This window comes from Dipteris shenzhenensis, chromosome 24 (assembly GCF_047967505.1).
Source record: "Dipteris shenzhenensis isolate YYH24624 ecotype China chromosome 24, Dip_SZ_1.0, whole genome shotgun sequence".
Lineage (NCBI taxonomy): Eukaryota > Viridiplantae > Streptophyta > Polypodiopsida > Gleicheniales > Dipteridaceae > Dipteris > Dipteris shenzhenensis.
Window position 1 is genome coordinate 8,653,006 of NC_141619.1, and position 20,590 is coordinate 8,673,595.

Sequence of the window (20,590 nt, forward strand, 5' to 3'; positions counted from 1 at the left end):
ATTCAATTCAATCGCCTTAAGCTGGCAATTTCGAAATACAAGGACAAGCAAAGCTTGCATTTTCGCCCAGCAGGGCTTATGGTGATAATACCACTTTCTTATGAAAGCAGGTTTGCCCACATTGCTTACCCCCGGCTTTGTCTTCTCCGATTCAATTTTTCTGCAGTCAAAATCAAGCTAGAGTATTAAGATTGTGTTTGCTGCTGCTGCAGAACGAATGCCAAGATGTTCGGCGCCCAGATTCTTTTGCTTCGCTGCTTTGCTGGTTTGCCGTTTTTTAGCTTACCTGTTCGAGTATTGTTCAAGTGCCGGGTAGAAATTTACCCAATTCTGCAATCCAGCAAAGCGAGATTTAATCTTTGTGGAGGAAGGCGCTCTCTAGACAATTCAAGAGGCTTCTCATGGCAGCTCTTTCGCCTCCATCGCCTGTGGATGTGGAGGCCGATGTTAAGGTGTAGGCCACCTCCTTATGTTAATGCTACTGATAGTGTTCCTGTGCGAAAGATTCGGCTTGGAGGTTCCTAATACTTTTGTTGCTTTGCAGATAAATTCAGGCAAAAACCCTTTTCTACGAAAGTATATTCAGCAGGTATTTACAATCGTCTTCACTTACTTGAGACAGTGGCGTCTTATTAGTAGGAAAGCCTAACGAAATTCCATTGTGTGTGGAACTGCTGTTTACTTTGTAGTTGCGGCTTTTTGAGTTTTGACTAAATGCATAGGGCACTGCATTGTGTGTCTATAGAGCTGCATTGCAGTGTACATCGAATTTTGGATTTGCCATCACTCTATAAAATAATGGTAAAACGACCGCTGGATAAATTGTATGATGTGGTCATGTGTGTATCTGCCAGGGCATTTGTGTAATGTGTAGACAAAAATCTGTACCCATAGTTCACTTTACATGCTAGAGGTGATGGTTTCACAGATGTGCATCTTTTTTTGAAAGGTCCAATCAGTTTAGGCAAGCACCAAAGGATCGAGTACAATCATGGTGAAGTTGTAGTTGGTACTGGGCTTTACAAATTACTGTCGAGTAGTGATTGGAACTTAGGATTTGTCGTGCATGATGCCTTACTACATAGAATAGAAAATAGTTGCTTTTATTGCCATCAAGGTTATGATATGGCTATCTCTATTCTCAGTAAACGTATCCAGGGATTGAGAGCCAAAAGATCCTTTTACCTGACAATGCAAGAAATAAAAAGGAAAGTGTGTGTCCAATGTAAGAAAATAGATTTTCAGTCTCTTTGGCATATCTCAGGTCTCTGTTTATGATGTGAGGCAGTACAAGCGTAATATTCTCTAATTCTGTTTGGCAGATATCATTATTGGAATCCCAGAGTTATGGCTCACAAATATCATTATTGAAACATGAGCACTCTGGCTCACAGAAACCAATATTGAAACGTATGGGCCAGCAAGGCATGAGTGTCTCCCCGAATATCTTCCTCGGTCTTCTGCTCCAATGTATCCATGATAAAGACCTGGCCGCAGGTCGGGAAGTGGATCATCTTATTATGAGAAGTGGACTTGGCTCTGATGTCTTTCTGGGGAGCCACTTGATCCATATGTTTGTACTGTTTGAAAGTTTATTTGAAGCAAACCAAGTATTTACTAGACTGTCAAATCCAGATGTGTTTTCATGGAATGCAATTATCTTAGCCCATGCCAAATTTGGACAGAATGAGCAAGCTATTGAATTGTATGACAAAATGCAAAAGTCAAATGTCAAGCCACATGAGCAGATTTTTGTTGCAGTTCTGAAAGCATGCTCAACCATAGAGCAGGGCAGGCAGGTTCACAGTCACATTATTGAGATGGGGTTAGAGTCTGATTCATTTATTGGTAGCACCCTTATCGACATGTATGCCAAGTGTGGAAGCCTTAAGGAGGCACATTTTGTTTTTGAGGACCTGCCCAAGCGAACTATTGTGACGTGGAATGCTTTAATTGCAGGATATGCACAGCATGGATTGGATCTCCAAGCTCTTGAGCTTTATAAGCAACTGCAACAGGAGGGCATGACACCCAGTCGGGTCACGTTTGTTTGCATCTTGAAAGCATGTTCTAGCACAGCACTGTTGGAAGAAGGCAGGCAGATCCATGCCCATATAATTGAGAATGGCCTTGAGTTTGGCATGTTTGTGGGAAACACCATCATTGACATGTATGCCAAATGTAGGAGCCTTGAAGATGCATGTAGAGTATTTGATAAATTGTCCAGGCGAGATGTTGTATCCTGCAATGTGTTAATTGCAGGGTATGCAGAGCATGGTCACGCGCAGGAGGTTCTTCGTGTTTTCCAGGAAATGCGAAAGGATGGCATGGAACCAGATACGGTCACATTTGTTTGCAGCTTGAAAGCTTGTTCTAACTTTGAATCCCTAGAACTGGGCAGGCAGATTCATGCGCATGTCATTGAAAGTGGTTTTGAGTTGAATGAACCTGTTGCGAACACACTGGTGCACATGTACACACAATGTGAGAGTCTTGATGAGGCATGCATTCTTTTTGTCAGATTGCCCAAGCAAAATGTTATCACATGGAGTGTGTTGATCGCAGGATACTCCCACAATGGGCATGGTGATGAGGCTCTTAAACTTTTTGGCCAAATGCAAATTGAGGGCATTGAACCAAATGAGGTGACTTTTGGCTGCATTCTGAAAGCGTGTTCGAGTATACCAATGTTAGAGCAGGGCAGACTGATCCACACCAATGTGATCAAAAGGGGGAATGAATCATCTCTATTTGTTGGCAATGCCCTGGTTGAAATGTATGCAAAATGTGGCAGCCTCAAGGATGCCAGCATGGTTTTTGACCGATTGCCTAAGAGAGATGTTGTGACATGGAGTGTGCTGATTGCAGGGTATGCTCATAATGGCCATGGTGAGGAGGCTCTCTTATGTTTCCAGCAAATGCAGGAGGAGGGCGTGGACCCTAACCCTGTTACATTTGTAGGCATCCTGAAGGCATGTTCCAAAATCGCAGCTCTACAGCAAGGCAGGTGGATTCATGCCTACATCATTGACTGTGGGCTAGAAGCAGACACATATGTTGGCAGCACTCTCATTGATATGTACGTAGAATGTGGGCATCTGGAGGATGCATGCAGAATTTTCAACAGATTGCCTCGACGAAATGTTGTGACATGGAACACATTAATTGCTGGGTGTGCCCAACAAAGGAAGTGTGTAGAAGGACTACAACTTTTCCAACAAATGCAGCTGGAGGGTTTAGTTGAGCCAGATTCAGTCACATTTGTTTTCTTCCTGAAAGCATGTACTACAATAGCCGCTCTAGAGTGGGGCAGGTGGATGCATGCTCACATAATGCAAACTAGGTTTTCATTGGATGTATCAGTTGGCAGCACCCTTATTGACATGTATGCCAAATGTGGATGCCTTGAAGATGCAAGCACAGTGTTTAATGGTCTGCCTGGGCGAAATGTTGTGGCATGGAATACACTAATGTTGGGATATGCTGAGCTTGGGCATGGTCAGGAGGCTCTCCGACTTTATCAACAAATGGAACTGGAGGGTATAGAGCCAGATCTGGTAACATTTCTCTGCACGTTAAAGGCATGTTCTGGCATTGCAGCCCTAGAGCAGGGCAGGTCAATTCATGCCCACATCATTGCATATGGGCTTGATTTAGATGTGTTTGTTGGAAACACCCTTATTGACATGTATGCCAGCTGTGGGAGCCTACATGATGCGCACATTGTGTTTGACAGATTGCCTAAACAAGATGTTGTGACATGGAGTGCACTGATTGCAGGGTATTCTCAGCACAATGATTATTCAGGCGCTTTGAAATGTTTCGAGGATATGCAAGAAGCAGGCTTGAAGCCAGATAATGTGACATTTCTATGCCTTCTTTCTGCATGCAGTCGTGAGGTCTTACTAGAGAAAGGCTGTTTACATTTTCGGTCCCTGAGAGAGTACTATGATATCACTCCAACTGTAGAACATTATAACTCTTTGGTTGACCTTCTTGGCCATGCAGGATGCTTGAATGAGGCTGAAGATCTACTGTATACTGTTCCCTTTCATTGTAATATTGTAGGATGGACTTCTTTGCTTCATTCATGCAGAACATTTTCAAATGTAGATGCTGGGAGACGTTGCTTTGACCATATTATTACAGTAGATCATGGAACTGCTGCTGGTTATGTACTCATGTCAGGCATCTATGCTTGTGCTGGAAAATGGAAGGATGCACAGGAAGTGGAGGAGTTGAGAAGACGTGCAAATGCTTGGAAAAAGCCAGCCAAGGCTTTCATTGAGATTGACAGTCAGGTGCACGAATTTGTTGTAGGAGACAAAACGCACCCGCAAAGTGATCAGATTTATACTAAGCTGAACGCATTGGCCATCAAAATGAAGAATGAAGGATATAGGCCATGTTTGGACAGAGTTTCAAATCTGAGTTCAGATGAGAAGGAAACTGCCCTGTGTGGACATTCTGAGAAGCTGGCGATTGCTTTTGGACTCATAAGCACGTCTGGACGCACAACTATCCGCATAGCAAAGAATCTGCGGATGTGTACGGACTGCCATATTGCCACTAAGGTGATATCCAGGATAGAATTACGGAACATTGTAGTAAAAGATGCTTACTGCATTCATCAATTTCAAAATGGGGTGTGCTCTTGTAAAGAATAAAAGAGAAAATGAACAAATAGTACAAAGGCCTGTAAAAACAATTGATGTTAGGGTTCTGTAATCAACTCTTTCCTTTCAGCAACGTTCACTTAAATCTGTACACCCTTGCTTGGTACCATGCCAATTTGCATATTATGGCATACGGAGTGCTTGCAACTACTATGTTTATTGGTGTCAATACTATCATCAGTTTATGAACAGTCCGTCTTCTCTCTGCTCATCACTTTGAATTTTCTTGCATTTGGTAAAATAGGTTTACTCGTTATCGTTAAGGGATGAATTGCTATGTTTGTGATATATAGAGTAAATAGTATCCCCTTGGTTCAATAAGAGGCTCTTAGTTTTTACTTTTTAAAACCATATAAACCTAATCTAGGCCAATTACGGCCTTATAGATTTAATTGGTAGGGGTAAAAGAGGGGTGTGAAAAGGAATGTACAAATCACTTTAATAACACAAGGGGAAGGATGTTAATAAGAGGGGTCGAGGGTTTTGAGCTCACTAAGGGTTCAATCCCCCCTACACATTATCAAGGAGGCATTTTTGAGCCATCCCTTTTAGGTTAGTTGGCATGCCCTCAATCCCTAAATTAACTATACTACTCATGAGAAATCAATATAATTTCTGAAATGAAATACATGGTCTTACTTCATGGGCATGGGAGGTTTGAGTTTATGAAGTCCTGGGATTTTGAATAGGAAGAGGCAACATAGATCAATCAACAAAGAGTGGATTTAGGTAAGAGCTATTTTATGTAGCCATAAGTAAAATGTGTGAAATAACTCTTCAAGAACTAGTTGACATTGGAAAAGGTTGCCGAATTTGCAATACAAGGGACTTAATATGATGCTACCCTTTTATCCAACTTGATTGCGTGTCTATGTCTAGTGTGTCAACAACCTCGCACTCCAAAGAAACCCATGTTTCATGATTTTCTTCCAACTTGTATACACAATCTCATAAAGTATTCCACAAAAAATGTGCACAAAATGTAATCAATATTCTCTCCTTTTTATACACCTGAGAAGTCGATCAAAAGTAAGTCAACTTGCCAGCAAGACACTAAGGTCGGCTAAAATAATGAGATTCACTACATATCAAATGGGATTTTAGTTAATTACCCATCAGAAGGAGGATTAGCTGCGATTGTCTGATGCAAATCTTGAATTTATGAAGAGTGCTTTCTTAAACCCACACATAAAGGCTATTTTTGAAAGCATTGGTCTTGCATGTGTGTGTGTGTGTGTGTGTGTGTGTGTGAGAGAGAGAGAGAGAGAGAGAGAGAGAGAGAGAGAGAGAGAGAGAGCATGTATTTTGGAGAATTTCTTATATGTGCTAATTTCTAGCACTAATACTTGTATGAGAGTGTCTCGTAGCTTGTCATTCTATGAAATATGATTTTTCCCTAATAGTTGGGATCTTAAGAAACAAGTAACAACACATATACAATCTACATCAACATACTACTCAGTCAACATTGACACGTGTGTGTGTGTGTGTGAGAGAGAGAGAGAGAGAGAGAGAGAGAGAGAGAGAGAGAGAGAGAGAGAACCTCTCCCCCTCAAATGTTTAATATGCAGCACATATTCTCCATTCTTTTGGCATATGAAGGTCACCTTATGGCATAAGGCTACTCATAGTCATTTGCAACACCGATTCTATGGACCTTCATCTTATCCATGTTGTCCTAGTCATTTCCAGCACCAATTCTATGGGACCTTCATCTTATCCATGTTGTCATATGCTACATGATTCATTCCCTTCGCACACATATATGTGTATTGCATATTAGACGACAGGCATGCGCACATGTGCAGAGCTCTCCCGCAAAGCCATGGGGTTAGGAAATAGTGATCCACTTTGGCACTTACATTTTTTCCTTTTTTCCCAGTGGCATTGTTTCGCACATGGAGCACCACTTTACCTTGGGCATCCCCTTACATGCATCCAAGGGCTAGATGCATATTAGTGGGGAGAACTAGTAATCCTATATGAGGTTAACACACATACGATCTACATAGACATTCACTAGGTCTATATCAACACATTATATAGATCTAGATCATTGACACATGCTTCTTTATGTTTACTGGTGCATGCACCATGCCGGGACAGTTGAGGACTTTGTGTCCAAAAACCCCTTCCATGTGCCGCTCATGGAAGAACAAACAAAATTGTAATGCTACTTTGAAATGTCCATAAAATTATTATTGTTTGAGACTCAAAGTACTAAATTTTTGGTTTAAAAGCAAGTAGCATGGACTTAGATCCAGTGCTTGCATGTGATTTCTTCGTCTGCATTCGTGAAATATATATATGTGTGTGTGTGTGTAGAGAGAGAGAGAGAGAGACATCATAGAGAGAGGGGTTATGTTGAGAGAGAGAGAGAGAGAGAGAGAGAGAGAGAGAGAGAGAGAGGGGGGGGGGGGTCATAGAGAGGGGTTATGCACACACACACACACACACAGAGTGAGAGATGTCATAGAGAGAGGGGTTATGCTGAGAGAGAGAGAGCGAGAGAGAGAGAGAGAGAGAGAGAGAGAGAGAGACGTCATAGAGAGAGGGGTTATGCACACATGCACACACACACACACAAAGAGAGAGAGAGAGAGAGAGAGAGAGAGAGAGAGAGGTCACAAGTGGAATACGTGGAACAAAATGTGGTGGTTGCCAAGAAAAATTCGCTTCAAAACTCGCTTCTTGCCCATCCCCTTATATTGTCCACTAGAAATCTTCACTTTTACACATGTTTAGTACTGAAATTGTCCCATACTAATCTTAACACACGTATTGCCATGGTTCTCTCTCCTAATTCCCTTATGATTCTTTTTTCAAATACAATTTTAGTCATGTACTCTTTGGTTTACTCTAGACATTGATGACAATAGCTAGGACTTATGACACTTGTTTTTCCATCATTAATTAACTCGTTATTGTTTGTGTTGGATGGTGATAGGTATCAGAAACTTTCTGTGGAGAAACTTTGGAGTTGGAGCATCACTGTATTCAATTAGTGATTTTCTTTATCAAAAATAGAAAATTTTTACTATGATTTTGTAAATGTTTTTACAAATGCTTTTGATTTGAAATGTCAATTTACCAATAGTCTTGTCTATAAAAAAAAAGAAACCTATTTGGCATTTTTGGACCAAATGCACTTGTTGCATTTCTAAACCATCAACATCTACTATTTTTGTAGGACTTCACACACACACACACACACACACACACACACACACACACACTCAATCGTAATTTACTACCAGTTGTTTCGCTCAGTTAGATATCTAAGGTAATATGTATTTATACAACGTATATACCATCACATGAGTACTCATACCCATTAACCCTTCTCCCATATGACAATGACTGGACTTACAGCTTAATTCCTTCGTTTGGTCTAAATCAACCAAATGTAACTCCTTAATTTCACCTCACTCTTACCATGGATGTAGTAAATTTCTCAGGATTTATCCTCCATTAATGTCACCATATCTTGTCAATCTATTAAAATGACTATTTTTACCTATCCTCTAAAAGAAATAATCTCCTACTTCCCTCGTAATGAGTCTTTAGCCCCAGTAATGTCTTATTAAAAATATTGTTGAGGCCCCAGTAATGTCTCGTTAAAAATATCGTTGAGAACCTTTGAGTGAATATAGCACTTATTTGTCTTTTCTTCCCTTTGATTCCCATCGCTCTCTTAGATAGACTAAGTAGAGTGTTCCCTGAGGCGCTTTTAAATTGCTAGTCGAATGACTGGCAATAGTTAGCTAGAGGCCATAACTGGCATTTATGGTAATGGCCTCCCCGTGGCATATACCTAGCCTTTTTCTAAACCTAAACTCCTCACCTTATGCCTCATAATCTAACAGCTACTCTTCTCTCCACTGAGCATCTATCTATAGCGATTTTCTCTATAAGTTGTCTATGAAGGTCGCTTCTTCAAATGCCCTATGCAACCCTCTAAGCCCCATGACTCCCTACTAATCTCCATCTCGCGATTCCCTACTAATCTCTACCTCGCGACTCCCTACTAGTCTCCACCTCTAGTAAAGCTTTCGGAAATCTCCTCTAGTTTCTTCTTCCTCTCATATACCGTTCGCCTCTACCATCCCCTCACCTCTCTTCTCTTTACCCTGTTACTCTATCAAGCATTCTCATCCCTATTCCTTAAGAGAACGCAGCAATCTCACATAATGTCTTCTGTGGAGGTTTCCCCCGTCGAAGCAATTGAGCAATATAGTGCAGTTGGCAGTGTTCCCTCCTCCTCTTCTCAGGTCTGCTCCCTCGATCTCTCTATGCATGCAGATCGTCATAATCACTATTGATTAATGGTGGCTGCATTGCAATATGATTGTGAGGTCTTGCTTGAATCCGTGACTATGCACTGATAATTGACTATGAATCGCCTTCCGTGGATCCATGTGTTGTGATTTCCATAGTCACAAATTTCTCTATTAGTTCAAGTGTGTTAGATAAGTTTTTCTTGAATCGATCCATGAAGGTTAAATGCTTCACATATCAGTAGTAAATGTTGTCGCAATACTTTCTTATCATGAATGCTATACAAATCTAGTCTTTTAAACATTATAGGCATGGATGTATGTTGTAATTTCTGTCAGTTGAATCATTCAAAGAGAACCCAAACAGTGGGAAACTCCTCTCTCGATTAATAAGTGCATATGGTTTTAACGCAATATAGTTACTAGTTTTTCGTAAAATGTCCCTTTATTAAAGGAGACCGACCCTAAAATTGTTATGGTTTATCAGATCTTGAGTTTTCAATCTTGTGTTGCTACAGATGTAGTCCCATGCTTCCCTTTGCAGTATGATGCTCGGAATGCATATGTTGGAGCGGGTTAGCAATGATTAACCATCTTGTTTAAGAATCGAGACCTAGAGTTCTTTTGTTGTGTTCTCTAGCTATAGATTTGTTTGATCATAAACAATCGAAGTAATGGGTTTGTTTGCGATTGATCATTGAATGTATGCTTGTCCAAAAGCATCATATGGGGAATAGCATCTAAACCTTTTGCTTGCACTTTGAATGCCTTTCATGTATGGTACATATGATGACTATGGCTAAACTTTTAATGGGGATGCATTAGTCACCTCATTCTGTCTCTGGTTCTTAACCATGTTGTCTTCTCACTCAAACCCATAATGATGGTTTATAGTGGGCATCTCCTTGTCTTCTTTAGGCTTGGGGTCTTGAGTATTTGAAGATGTATGTACTCCGTGTTTTCGTACTTATCAGAGTCCTAAATAATGGTGTAGTCCTGGTCTAAGTCTTTGAATTGTAGGAATCCATAGCCAAGTCAAGCTGGTTGTCCTTTTTGTTAGTCTGGTACGTGCTTGTAGAAGGTTGTATCATGCTTACCACCAATTAATGGTGGCTATACATACCCAACCCTAGCCCAACAATCCACACACACCACTATTATCCACAGCTTTCCTCGATATACTTGTGCTTACCAAGGTAGCTAGTGACTGATTTTATTTGGTTACTCAAGCCTTCTAACATGTCTCATCTTTCAACTCACATAATGTATGTTGGCTTTTGTCATTGAATTTTATAAACATCCAAAAGGATGCGCCTTGAAGCTTTATCACTCATTTTTTCGGTCTGTAATAATATATAAGTTCTTCTTTAAAATACCCCATGAAAATCCTATGATTTACAGTCATTGTTGCCAGAAGATAGCAAATTTGGACTTCTGCAGATAAAGCATCTCATGAGCAAAAATATGTGCTGTTACCATTGAGTTTTATGTTTACTGCCCTGAGATGTTTTTCACTATAAAGAGTCTAGAAGATGTTGAAGAGTTACCACTTTAATAGTATATAAGTTCATCTTAAAAGTTTCCCTTGAGCATTTACAGTCATTTAATATTGTTGCCAGTAGATAGCAAATCTGAAATTCTATAAACAAAGCTTTTTCATGAACAGAAATATATGTTGGTGCTACCGGTAACTTTTATGCTTGCAGCCCTGAGATGTTTTTCATTATAGATGATCTAGAGGTTGCTAAGGAGTTACCACTTGGGCTCCAAATGAACTGATATTATTGTCAGAAGATAGAAAATATGAATTTCTGCAGACAAGGCATTTTCATGAGCAGAAATATATGACATTGCCAGTGTATTTTTATGCTTGCTGCCCTGAGATGTTTTTCATTTTAGAAGATCTAGAGGATGCTAAGGAGTTACCACTTGTACTCCGAATGAACTATTGATTCTTATGTCATGGAATGGGGTCTCACTTATGCAATTTGTTCCTTGCTTGGATAGCTATGGTTAATCTTGGAATGCCAACAGTTAAACTCTTTGACCAGTCTGTAAAATAGTTCTGTGGATGAGTTTCTTGCTAACCTAGCCTGATATGTAGATAGGTTATGGCATGGATAAGTTTGATGGGCTAGCTCGGGATGCAGTATGAAAGCATATACCTATGTGGTGAAAGTAAATCACAATCCACTACATTGTGACTTCCCCTAGGATGGCTTTTATATCTGTCTAATCCTAGTTATGCTTTCAAACTTGATCACCACTTTGTAGGTCATAGGTCTAATAAAATTCTCTCATTCTTTGTAACTGATCCCCTGTGTCTAAAATCCCTTATTACAGTTGGTTTATTTTGAAGCATGCTGAAAAATATGAGATCTCTATTTTACTAGTTCTTGACCCTGGCATTGAAATCCTTATGTAATAAGACCTTTCCCTGCCATGCATGTCTTTGGCTGTGTTATCTGTTCACTTCTTACAGATGTCTCGACATATTTGTGAGTTGTAAGGGAAAGAAACTTTTTCTTCTCTCTTTTTTGTTTTAACGCATTAGTCTTCTCCTCCTATATTTCAGCTCTCAATTTGGTTCATGTCTTCAAGATGTTATATATCTCTGAGTGGACTGTGGATGGGTGTTCCTTGATTGTGATAACAAGCCGTTGAGGGTTATGACACCTGCAGTCCCAAGAAGGAGTTATGTTTTGACTAACATTTCCTCTCTTGGATGGATGCAGGTAACAATCCTTGACACTGGAACTCCTCTCATCCCAGTTGCTTTGAGATCCATCTTTTTAGAAATAACTTCTGAGAAGTGTACCTTTTAAAATTAATAAAAGTTATATTTCAAAAATATTTTTTGTTGCAAATACAATTTTATGTTAACCAAGACAGAACCACTACCTGTTTCCAGGAGTAAATTCGTAGTCCTAACACACACACACACACACACACACACACACACACACACACAAAGCGCATGCACGCACACGTGCACGCACACACACACACACTACATGCATGCACGCACATGCACGCACATGCATGCACATACACACACACACACCCCGTGCGTGCATGCATGTATACACATGCACACGCACCCCCGTGCACACACACACATGCATGTATGGACATGCACACACCAACATTTGCAATTGTATTAATCAAATGGGAGAAATAAGAATAAGTTGTACAAAAGTATTGTACATATCACTTGCTACAATTAAATTAAGCTATTAAAGCTATAAGGCATGCACATACTTGATAAAAAGATATGGCAAAAATTTCCCCATCGATGTCCCACATCCATACGTTACGTCAAAGTGACAACATTTTTATTCACTCAAAGTAGAGTCTTCTCTTACTTTCCTTTGATTGAAATCGATGGATGTTCTCCGTAACCATGAAATTGCAAAGTTGTATGCCAACAAAGAACATTTTATTCTAATAATAATGAAAAGAAGAAGGATGATGTGACACATTGGATGCCTATATTTTTACCTCTTTATATTGTGCTAGATATTTATCTTGATGCTTGTTAAACATTTTGCACATTACCTACATGGGAAGAGAAAGGCTTAATGAAATTTGAAGATGTGAATGTTAGCAACTATAATTCTCTTTTACAAGATAGTGTTGGCTCTAGGAAAATGAAACAGCCACAACCAATTCGTACTTATGTTTAATGTATATGAGAGTCAAGGAGGAACATTCTAGTTTTGAAAAGAGCAAGTTATTTTGTGTAATGTAAGGTAGATGCACTTTATTGTCAAACAATGATTCTTAGGGTTATAATGATACTTGGAGTTATAATGATGCTTGGAGTCCCAATAATAATGCACACAACAATCTTTCTCTCTCTCTCTCTCTCTCTCTCTCTCTCTCTCTCTCTCTCTCTCACACACACACACACACACACACACACACACACACACACACACACACACACACACACACACACACACACATGCATGCACGCACGCACGCATGCACATTCCACATGCGACACACACACACACATGTACGAGTGCAAACATACAATAGCCCTACACCTATACATATTGTGTACGTATGGTCTAGCTTGTTTTCATAAGCATGCACATATCTAACAAAAGCACGAATGATGCAAGATAGATCCGATGCACGTAGTATTGGAAAGGGTTCCTGATTACTAGTCAACTAATTGTATCGCCTTTGATGCTTGGAAGGTAAGGCAATGGGTGATTGGTAGATCAAAGATCAACAAAATTTTAGCTAATTCTATGTATAGATGTTTGGTGGGCGAGTTATGACTTGTTCCGGCTCTAAACAGTAAATGGTTGGTGAGAAGGAAACCTGGGTGGTGGTCAAGGCGAATAGCAAAAATCTGGAGAGTCCATCTCCCAAGCAAGGCTAAATTTCTACTGTGGAAAATATTCCACTAGTGGTTGCCTATCAAAGGTCCAATGGCTAAGCATGTCTCAGTATCTCCGCCTGATATGCCCTCTTTGTGGAGTTGCAACAATAAGACACCTCATGTGGAGCTGCTTGGCATCCCGCATAGTTTGGGGGAAAGTGGAGAGAGCTGTCCATAGCTCGGAATTTATGGGGAGGTTCTCTTTAGCAAGATCTCAGCTAGAAGCTGACCTTGTTGGGCAAAACCTTGGGTCTACCATCAATGTTGGCGAGCACATGGCCACAGAGTCCTCTATCTTAGTGGCTCTCAGAGGGAATTTGAGGGATTTTGCTACTCTATTCGAAGAGAAGTTTCCTGTGGTGAGTTATTGTATCCTTGTTGTTGGATCGCATGTTGCAACCTAAGTTTCACTCTACTTTCAGAGTGCTGGCCAAGGGTAGTGGCCCCTCCTTTTGTCGGCCTCAGTTTTGTAAGGTCTGTTCTCGGGTCTGACCAACCTCGCTTACATAATATATCTAAACTTTTTGAAAAAAACAAAAAACAAAAGCACAACATTAACACCATTTTTCTTTGATATCACATTTAATAAAAGAAGGGAGCATGTCCATGATAGATAGCTATGAAAGGGATGGATTGATGCTTGTGCTATTATTTATTAAGGAGAATGCAACAAAATGTTTAGTACATGACACAATTATTTACGTTGCCTGAGCTTTATTTTTTTAGATCAAATCACTGACTTTAGTGACTTTCTTCCCATTAACTTTTAAAGTTTACTTAGTCTCGTTGTATTATATTGAGATTGATATTTGATGATTCTTTCATTTAGAGAAAGAGGTTTCCTTTTTCCTTAGTAAATGTAGGTGTGTGCACGTTGAGTTCATGTCTAAACTATGTTGCACCTTAATAAACAATTGTATGCTCTCCATCTTCCCAAACCTCCAAAGCAAAATGGGTTTTCTTCAAATTTACTATTATTGGGACCCCCTTAGCCAATAGTAATTGGCATTCACAATGATGTGTGTCTCCAACTTTAAGCTTGAGCAATACTTGTCATTGCATGTGTGTTCCCTTGTTAGTTGGGAGGTGCCTTAATTGCACATAGCTTGTTGCGTTGGATGCCTTGAGTGGGTTGGTGGGGTGAAAGAGAAATCTTTAGAAAGTGACTAAGACCCCGTGCAAGGTTAAACAACTTCTTGCCATTTGACATAGGGACTGCAACCAATCTTGTGTAAGGCATGTAAGGCCACTATCTTTGTCCTTGCTCTCATCTCAATAAATGCCAAACAATTTTCCATGTTTTGTTGAGTCAGGGAACATATTTGTTTAATATGTAAGGTACATGAGACCACCATACTCGGCCATGATCTTAGCTCAACAAATGTTCACTAGTAGGGCGATACTAGTTTAGCATCTACTTAGGATACTCTAGTTGGATCAGCACTATTGCGTAGAGTCATATAACACCAAAAGGCAAGCAAGCTTCCCAAACATAATGACTGAGCAAAAGTTAATGATTTGTATATAGAGTTCATAGGGACGTGCTCATTAATGAATGTTCTTTTTCCCCATTGTGTACATCTATTCATTTAGCAGTCCACTATTTAACCTTTGAAGGCATGGCGAGTTTGCGGGCGACTCCATAATTTTGAAGGCCCCCCTCCTCCCTTGGATTGCAAATCGTAACTTTGGCTCCATGGAAATAGGCCCATCTACCCTTGGCCATTATTGAGCACCATAATATACAATGAAAACAGATTTAGCCTCGGGATTAGAAAGGGGGAGTTGCTAACTAGTGTGTTTGATACATGAGGAGAAATGTGTGAATGTGGGCATTTTGAGAGGAGGTGGAGTAAGAGGGGAAATGTGTGTATGTGCATGCTTACAAATGGGGAGACATACCTGTATGTAGTTGTGTGTGCAAGCATGTGCAACAGCATATCATGTGTAGGTGGTGCATAGGCATATGTATAAGGAAATGGCTAGGGGAGGACTTTCTTGGGAGGAAAGTCTATGGTAAATGGCAAGCGGCCGAAAGGCCACAAGCCATTTTCCATGGACTTTTCAACCAAAAAGTCCACGTGCAACCCATCCACCCATGTTAAGTGTTCAAGGGGAGGCTAGTAAGTTTTTAGATGATCAAATTGATGATGACCTTCTGCTAGTCAATGGTGACTTTTTACTTACATGTTGGTAGTCAATTGAAGGAGGCCAAATATAACCCCCCAAAGGTCAGGCTGAAAACAAAAAACGGTGCAAACTTGTGAGGTTTCTCTATCTACAAATGTACATTTTTGCTTGTGAACATTGTCTTTGCTACTTGTGTGTGTCATGTGCATGCATTGCCCTTTCAAGCATGTGTGTGTGTGTGTCACATGGAGGCAATGCTGCGTGTGAGGATGTGTGTGTGCTCTTAGAGAGTAGTCACGCGACGATGCCCTAGATTTGCGAATTTGGGGAAATGGTTTTGAAAAAGGTTGCAAACTCAAGTAGTGTCGCCAGTCTTGGAGCAAGTATGGTCATCATCTCCACCAATCGATTTTCATTTGCACGGCCATATGCACACAATTGCAAGCAAGCCTTGGATGGGTGATCATGATACCCACAAAGATGTCCACGACTATGGGTGTGGAGTGACTATGCGCGGACACACACACACACACACACAAAAGTATGTCCACTCACACACTCAGAGTCAATCAGACTCAATATGTCACGTGACACAACCTAGTCACAGGTACGTGCAACAGTGCACGAGTGGGGGGTCCTTGAGGACTACAAAGGTAGTGGGTTGGCAACAAGTGTGAGGACACTGTTTGGAGCGAATCCTTAATTCGCTGAATTGGCGCGCTGCAAGGGGGACTAATCATTACCCGCAAGAAAACAAACAAAAAACAAAAGGATTAATCATTCCGGTCCCAAAAGAAAAGGATTAATAAAATATCCACAGCGTCGCAGCCACGCACGCAGCCGCACGGCCGTTGGGCTGCGGGGATGACGTCACGAAGGGCCCACGGCCCATCCGCCCATGTTACACGCAATACGTGGTGGACAGGGGCGTAGTAGCCGCCGACGGTGCCACGTTGGCAATGCGGCGACAGCTTCCCGACTGCTTTCGATGGGTCGTGGCAGGTGGGCGATCAAAATTCGACAGGTGCGTACATGCCACGCAAGCGCCGTGTTGGCACTGTTGTGGTTCCACCGGCTGCGACGGTTTGGGGCGGTGGGCAGAGAAGCGAAATCGGGGAACGATGAACGGGCGATAGCCGGTAAAATCTCCAACTGGATCATTTTGGTCATCGTCTCGGTTTTTTGGGGGTTGGGAAAACAGAGCTTGGAAGCTCGCATCCGCCATAGCCACAGCACTTACAAAGCTTTTGTTTGTTTGACCTTCCTTTCAAGGCCGACTTTTGCCCAGTTCCACAGTCAAGCTCCAGTCCCCATTTTGCACCGTTTCTGGTTTTCAGGCCTGACCTTTGTCTCCTTGTCCTTTTTGCGTCTCTCGGCATCTTCCTCCTCTCTTGTGAGCTTCCTCTTCTTCTTCTTCTTCTTCAGCAACGGCACCCTGCAACCATCTCTTTGTCGTTGTTGCCTCTTTGCTTGCCTTCCCTTTTACCTTCTTCACTCCTCTTCCCCTTCTTTCATTTCTCCACTCCACCCTTCCTTGCTCCTTCCCTATGACTCGCTTTTCCTCTAACTGCCTCCTTTACTGCTCTAAAGCTTCACTCTAGCGCATCTTCATTCTGGCATTGTAGTGTTTTTCTGCATCGGGGTTTTGCTCCCTTCCTCTTCCCCTTCGCAACCTGCATTGCTCCTATGAGCTCTGCCCCTTCACTCCTCCGGTAGGGAGTTGCTCATGTGATCCTCTCCCAGGGTCTTGTATGGGCTTGGCATGCTTCTACCTGCCGTGCCTATGGGTACCATGCGGCAGATCGGGTCTTTTGGCTACCTCCCGGCTTCGAATGATGTGCTTCTAGAAATCCAAGTGAGCAGATTCATCAATGATTTCCTGTTCTCTCCAGTCGAAGATTGCAAAGCTCCGCCGATTTCTTCCTCCCCTTCCCGCCATGTAGACGGTGAGAAAGGCTCGCAGCCCTCGATCCTCGACGCAAACTGTCGGTTTGGCTCCAAAGATGCGTCTCTACATTGCACCCCGCCTCATCTATCTCAGCAGAATGCAGAGGTGTTTGTCAATGTGGGCACTCTAACGTCTGCCGGCAACGAAAGCGCTTCTGAGAGTCTGGCTAAATCGCTTAGAAGCGATCATGGCGGATGCTTAGCTAGCTCAGCCATTCCAGAGGAGTTAAGGATTAGCGTAAACGACCACTGTAGAGGCCTTGGCGTCGAGAGAACAGAGCTTGGAACTAAGGCCCTTAGCAACTCAACGACTTTCCCACCAAGCAAAGCGTCGGCCACCATGTCTGTATTCTGCACTGCACAAAAGCTAAGTGCACAAGGGGAGCCTGACAAGACATCAAGCCGTGACGATGCTGCTGACAGAGTGAGCGGCCATGCGCTGCAAGACTATGAAGCGGTGACCATGGACGCTATGGAAGGAGAACAGGGGAGGAACGCAGGTCACGCTCACTTGAGCAGAATGGAGATCTCTCAGTGTAAGAGCAAGAGGCAGCTCACGAGGAACGACAGCAGCGCAGCTAGTGAAGCAGACACAGAGGTTAAGCCGAGTTGCAGGAAGCCACCGAGGCCACCGAGGCCAACGAAGCTACCTTCAGACGGATCGTGCCCTGGGCTAACGAGGTGTACCTCTGAGACAAGTCTGCTGCTGCTAAGCACCAGGAGAGCCAAAACGGAACGCAAGAGGAAGATGGCAGCTGCTTCTTCCGCAAGCTCGGCCACATCAATGTGGGCTCTCATTTTCACTCTCTGTTTTGCAGTTGCGATGGTAGTCCAAGGTGAGAGCCCTGTAGAGGAGCTTCAGCAAATGAGATCCGTTTGCTTTGGTTCAAGCTTGGGAATGCGGCACAACAATGTAGATATCTCAGCGTTCCTTGAATTCTGTCAATACCATTAGCTCACTTAGATTTTCCTTTGCAGGCTTTTTGTCCCAAGGTAGCCAAAGCCTTGCGATGGGTTCCAACAATGCATACTCTCCGTCGTCTTCTTCCATGTGAGCTTGCCCTCCTCTTTGGATTGTGATCGTAGATCTCGACATCACTTTTTAAGTGGCTCAAAATGAAGTTGTGCGGTTTCGTATGCCACAGGACTTAGGATACACGTCTGATACAAAACGTCTGTGTGAATTCGCATGAGCCATCCGTATCTTCTAGCAGATTTATGAAGCAGCTTTTGTTGTCTTCTACAGGAAAAGGGATATACCAACACCAGGATTAGAAGTCAAGCCTTCAGGTGTGCAGATTGGAGCTAGCTTGGACATCCACAACCAAGCAGGTAGAAGTAATGATGTGGGCAGAGAAATATCCTCACAGCCCCTACCTATCTCTATGGGTTCTAACTCAAGAGATGGCGAGATGGATTTTGACTCAAGAAATGGTAATACGTGGGTTACATGACCTGTTACATAACAAATCGGTTAGGCATCAGAGCTGCAATTGCTTGTTGTAAATATGTAGAGGATGTGCTAGCTACAATACCTTTTTTTTTACCTGGTTTCAATTTTGTAAATATCTAGTGAAATCTGGTTTTGTGCTTTTTCAAAGCCTATTTATCGATTTGGTTTAGCAAAGCATGATACAAAATTTGGATGTCTAGCTTTGTGAAATTGTAATAAGTTCTCTTAAGATCTACTGCACTTCCTTAGCATGATGATGAAATATATTGGACTTGTGGCAATGAGCAGACAGTCTTATTGCTTTGCTGAATGGATGAGGCGTTTAGATTCACCACATTTTTTTAAAGGATGAGTACCTCAGAGGTGTTCAACGTAGAGTACATCAGATTTATAGTAAACTACGGTGCGAAGTATGTAGACCCCTTAAATGGAGAACATGGTCACCCTAGTATGTATCCATTGTTTTGCATGGTGTATGTCATTCATCATGTGGGCAATGTTTTGCGTGTTAAATTAGACTCATGGTTTTGCAAAACCCCTAGGTTGTAAAAGTTTGTTCCATGACAATCTTGATAAGGATTGAGTTTGGTTCTACAAATATCAATCCAATTTTCAATAACATCTAAAATCTTGAGGGTGGTGTATTGGTGGTAGGCTCAGACACATTATTTATAGGGATGATGGACCTAGCTTGTTGTAGATTGGGCCTATTTGTACCTAGGAAACACATTGAATATCCCACCAACTTATCATGATGAGGGTATTACAATTGCTAGTGTGATTCTAAGGAGTATGAGATGTTTTTTTTCACCCTTGGTTTAGAACGTATACTTATGTTCGACATTAATTAGGAGATGCTTTTCCACACTCAGTGTAGATCTTGTTTTGCATTTGAATTTGGATGAAAGTTTGTTTGTTGTGAATGGTTGTGGAAGTAGAGCTCTTGTTTGTAAAGACTTCAAAGCATTTTGTAAACAAGTAACATGACCTATCTACGACGAGCTAGAGACCCATTCCGTTGGGTCTCAAGGTGGGAGTTTCGAAATTCTTTAATTTAAAAAAATAAAATTTCAAGTTTTAAGACCCCCTCGAGTGGATGATTGAAATCAAACTACTAATGTTTAAGAAAGCAACAACGAGGCAAACAACAATCACAAAGGGAAGTTCAAAATTTTTTTCATAGAGGCAAATAAGAGAGAGAGAGAGAGAGAGAGAGAGAGTTACGGGGTGAAATTATTTTTACTCATTTAGTGGGATAATTAAAATTGAATGACCAACTCTAAAGAATGCCAGAGCGAGGCGAAAAACAGTCACCTCCAAAAATATATTCTCTCTCTCTCTCTCTCTCTCTCTCTCTCTCTCTCTCTCTCTCTTTGTCTCTCTCTCTCTCGTGCCGCATGTGTTCTCAAAGACTACGTGTCTTCTCGAGCATTGCATGTCTTTTGGGACGGGGCGGCGTGTCTTCTCTAAATCTCTGGAGCGCCACCTTCTACCTTGTGGCTAATGGCATCGTGCCATGTGGCAATCGACAGTTGATCCATTCCCTCTTTGCAAACACGTGCCTTGTGGAATCGTCTCTCTCTCTCTCTCTCTCCATATATATAATAATATTTTAATATGTTATAATCTAATGTATATTATTTTTTATTTATAAAATATATTTTAATATATTGTATTATATTATATTGTATCTTAAATAAAATATAATATG

At 41.5% G+C, this 20,590-nt stretch overlaps 2 protein-coding genes across 2 annotated transcripts; both read left to right on the forward strand.

The window, feature by feature from the left end:
- On the forward strand, window positions 1–4,785 carry LOC147886168 (pentatricopeptide repeat-containing protein At3g03580-like). The gene is made up of 4 exons (XM_087395574.1): window positions 1–110; window positions 213–452; window positions 545–589; window positions 1,323–4,785. Exons 2-4 carry the CDS (start codon window positions 402–404, stop codon window positions 4,665–4,667), a joined length of 3,441 nt encoding a protein of 1,146 aa, XP_087251700.1. The 5' UTR covers window positions 1–110; window positions 213–401; the 3' UTR covers window positions 4,668–4,785.
- Window positions 4,786–16,688: 11,903 nt separating this feature from the next.
- Window positions 16,689–19,044, forward strand: LOC147886169 (uncharacterized). The gene is made up of 3 exons (XM_087395687.1): window positions 16,689–18,262; window positions 18,405–18,477; window positions 18,673–19,044. Exons 1-3 carry the CDS (start codon window positions 17,242–17,244, stop codon window positions 18,878–18,880), a joined length of 1,302 nt encoding a protein of 433 aa, XP_087251813.1. The 5' UTR covers window positions 16,689–17,241; the 3' UTR covers window positions 18,881–19,044.
- The last annotated feature ends 1,546 nt before the right edge of the window (window positions 19,045–20,590 follow it).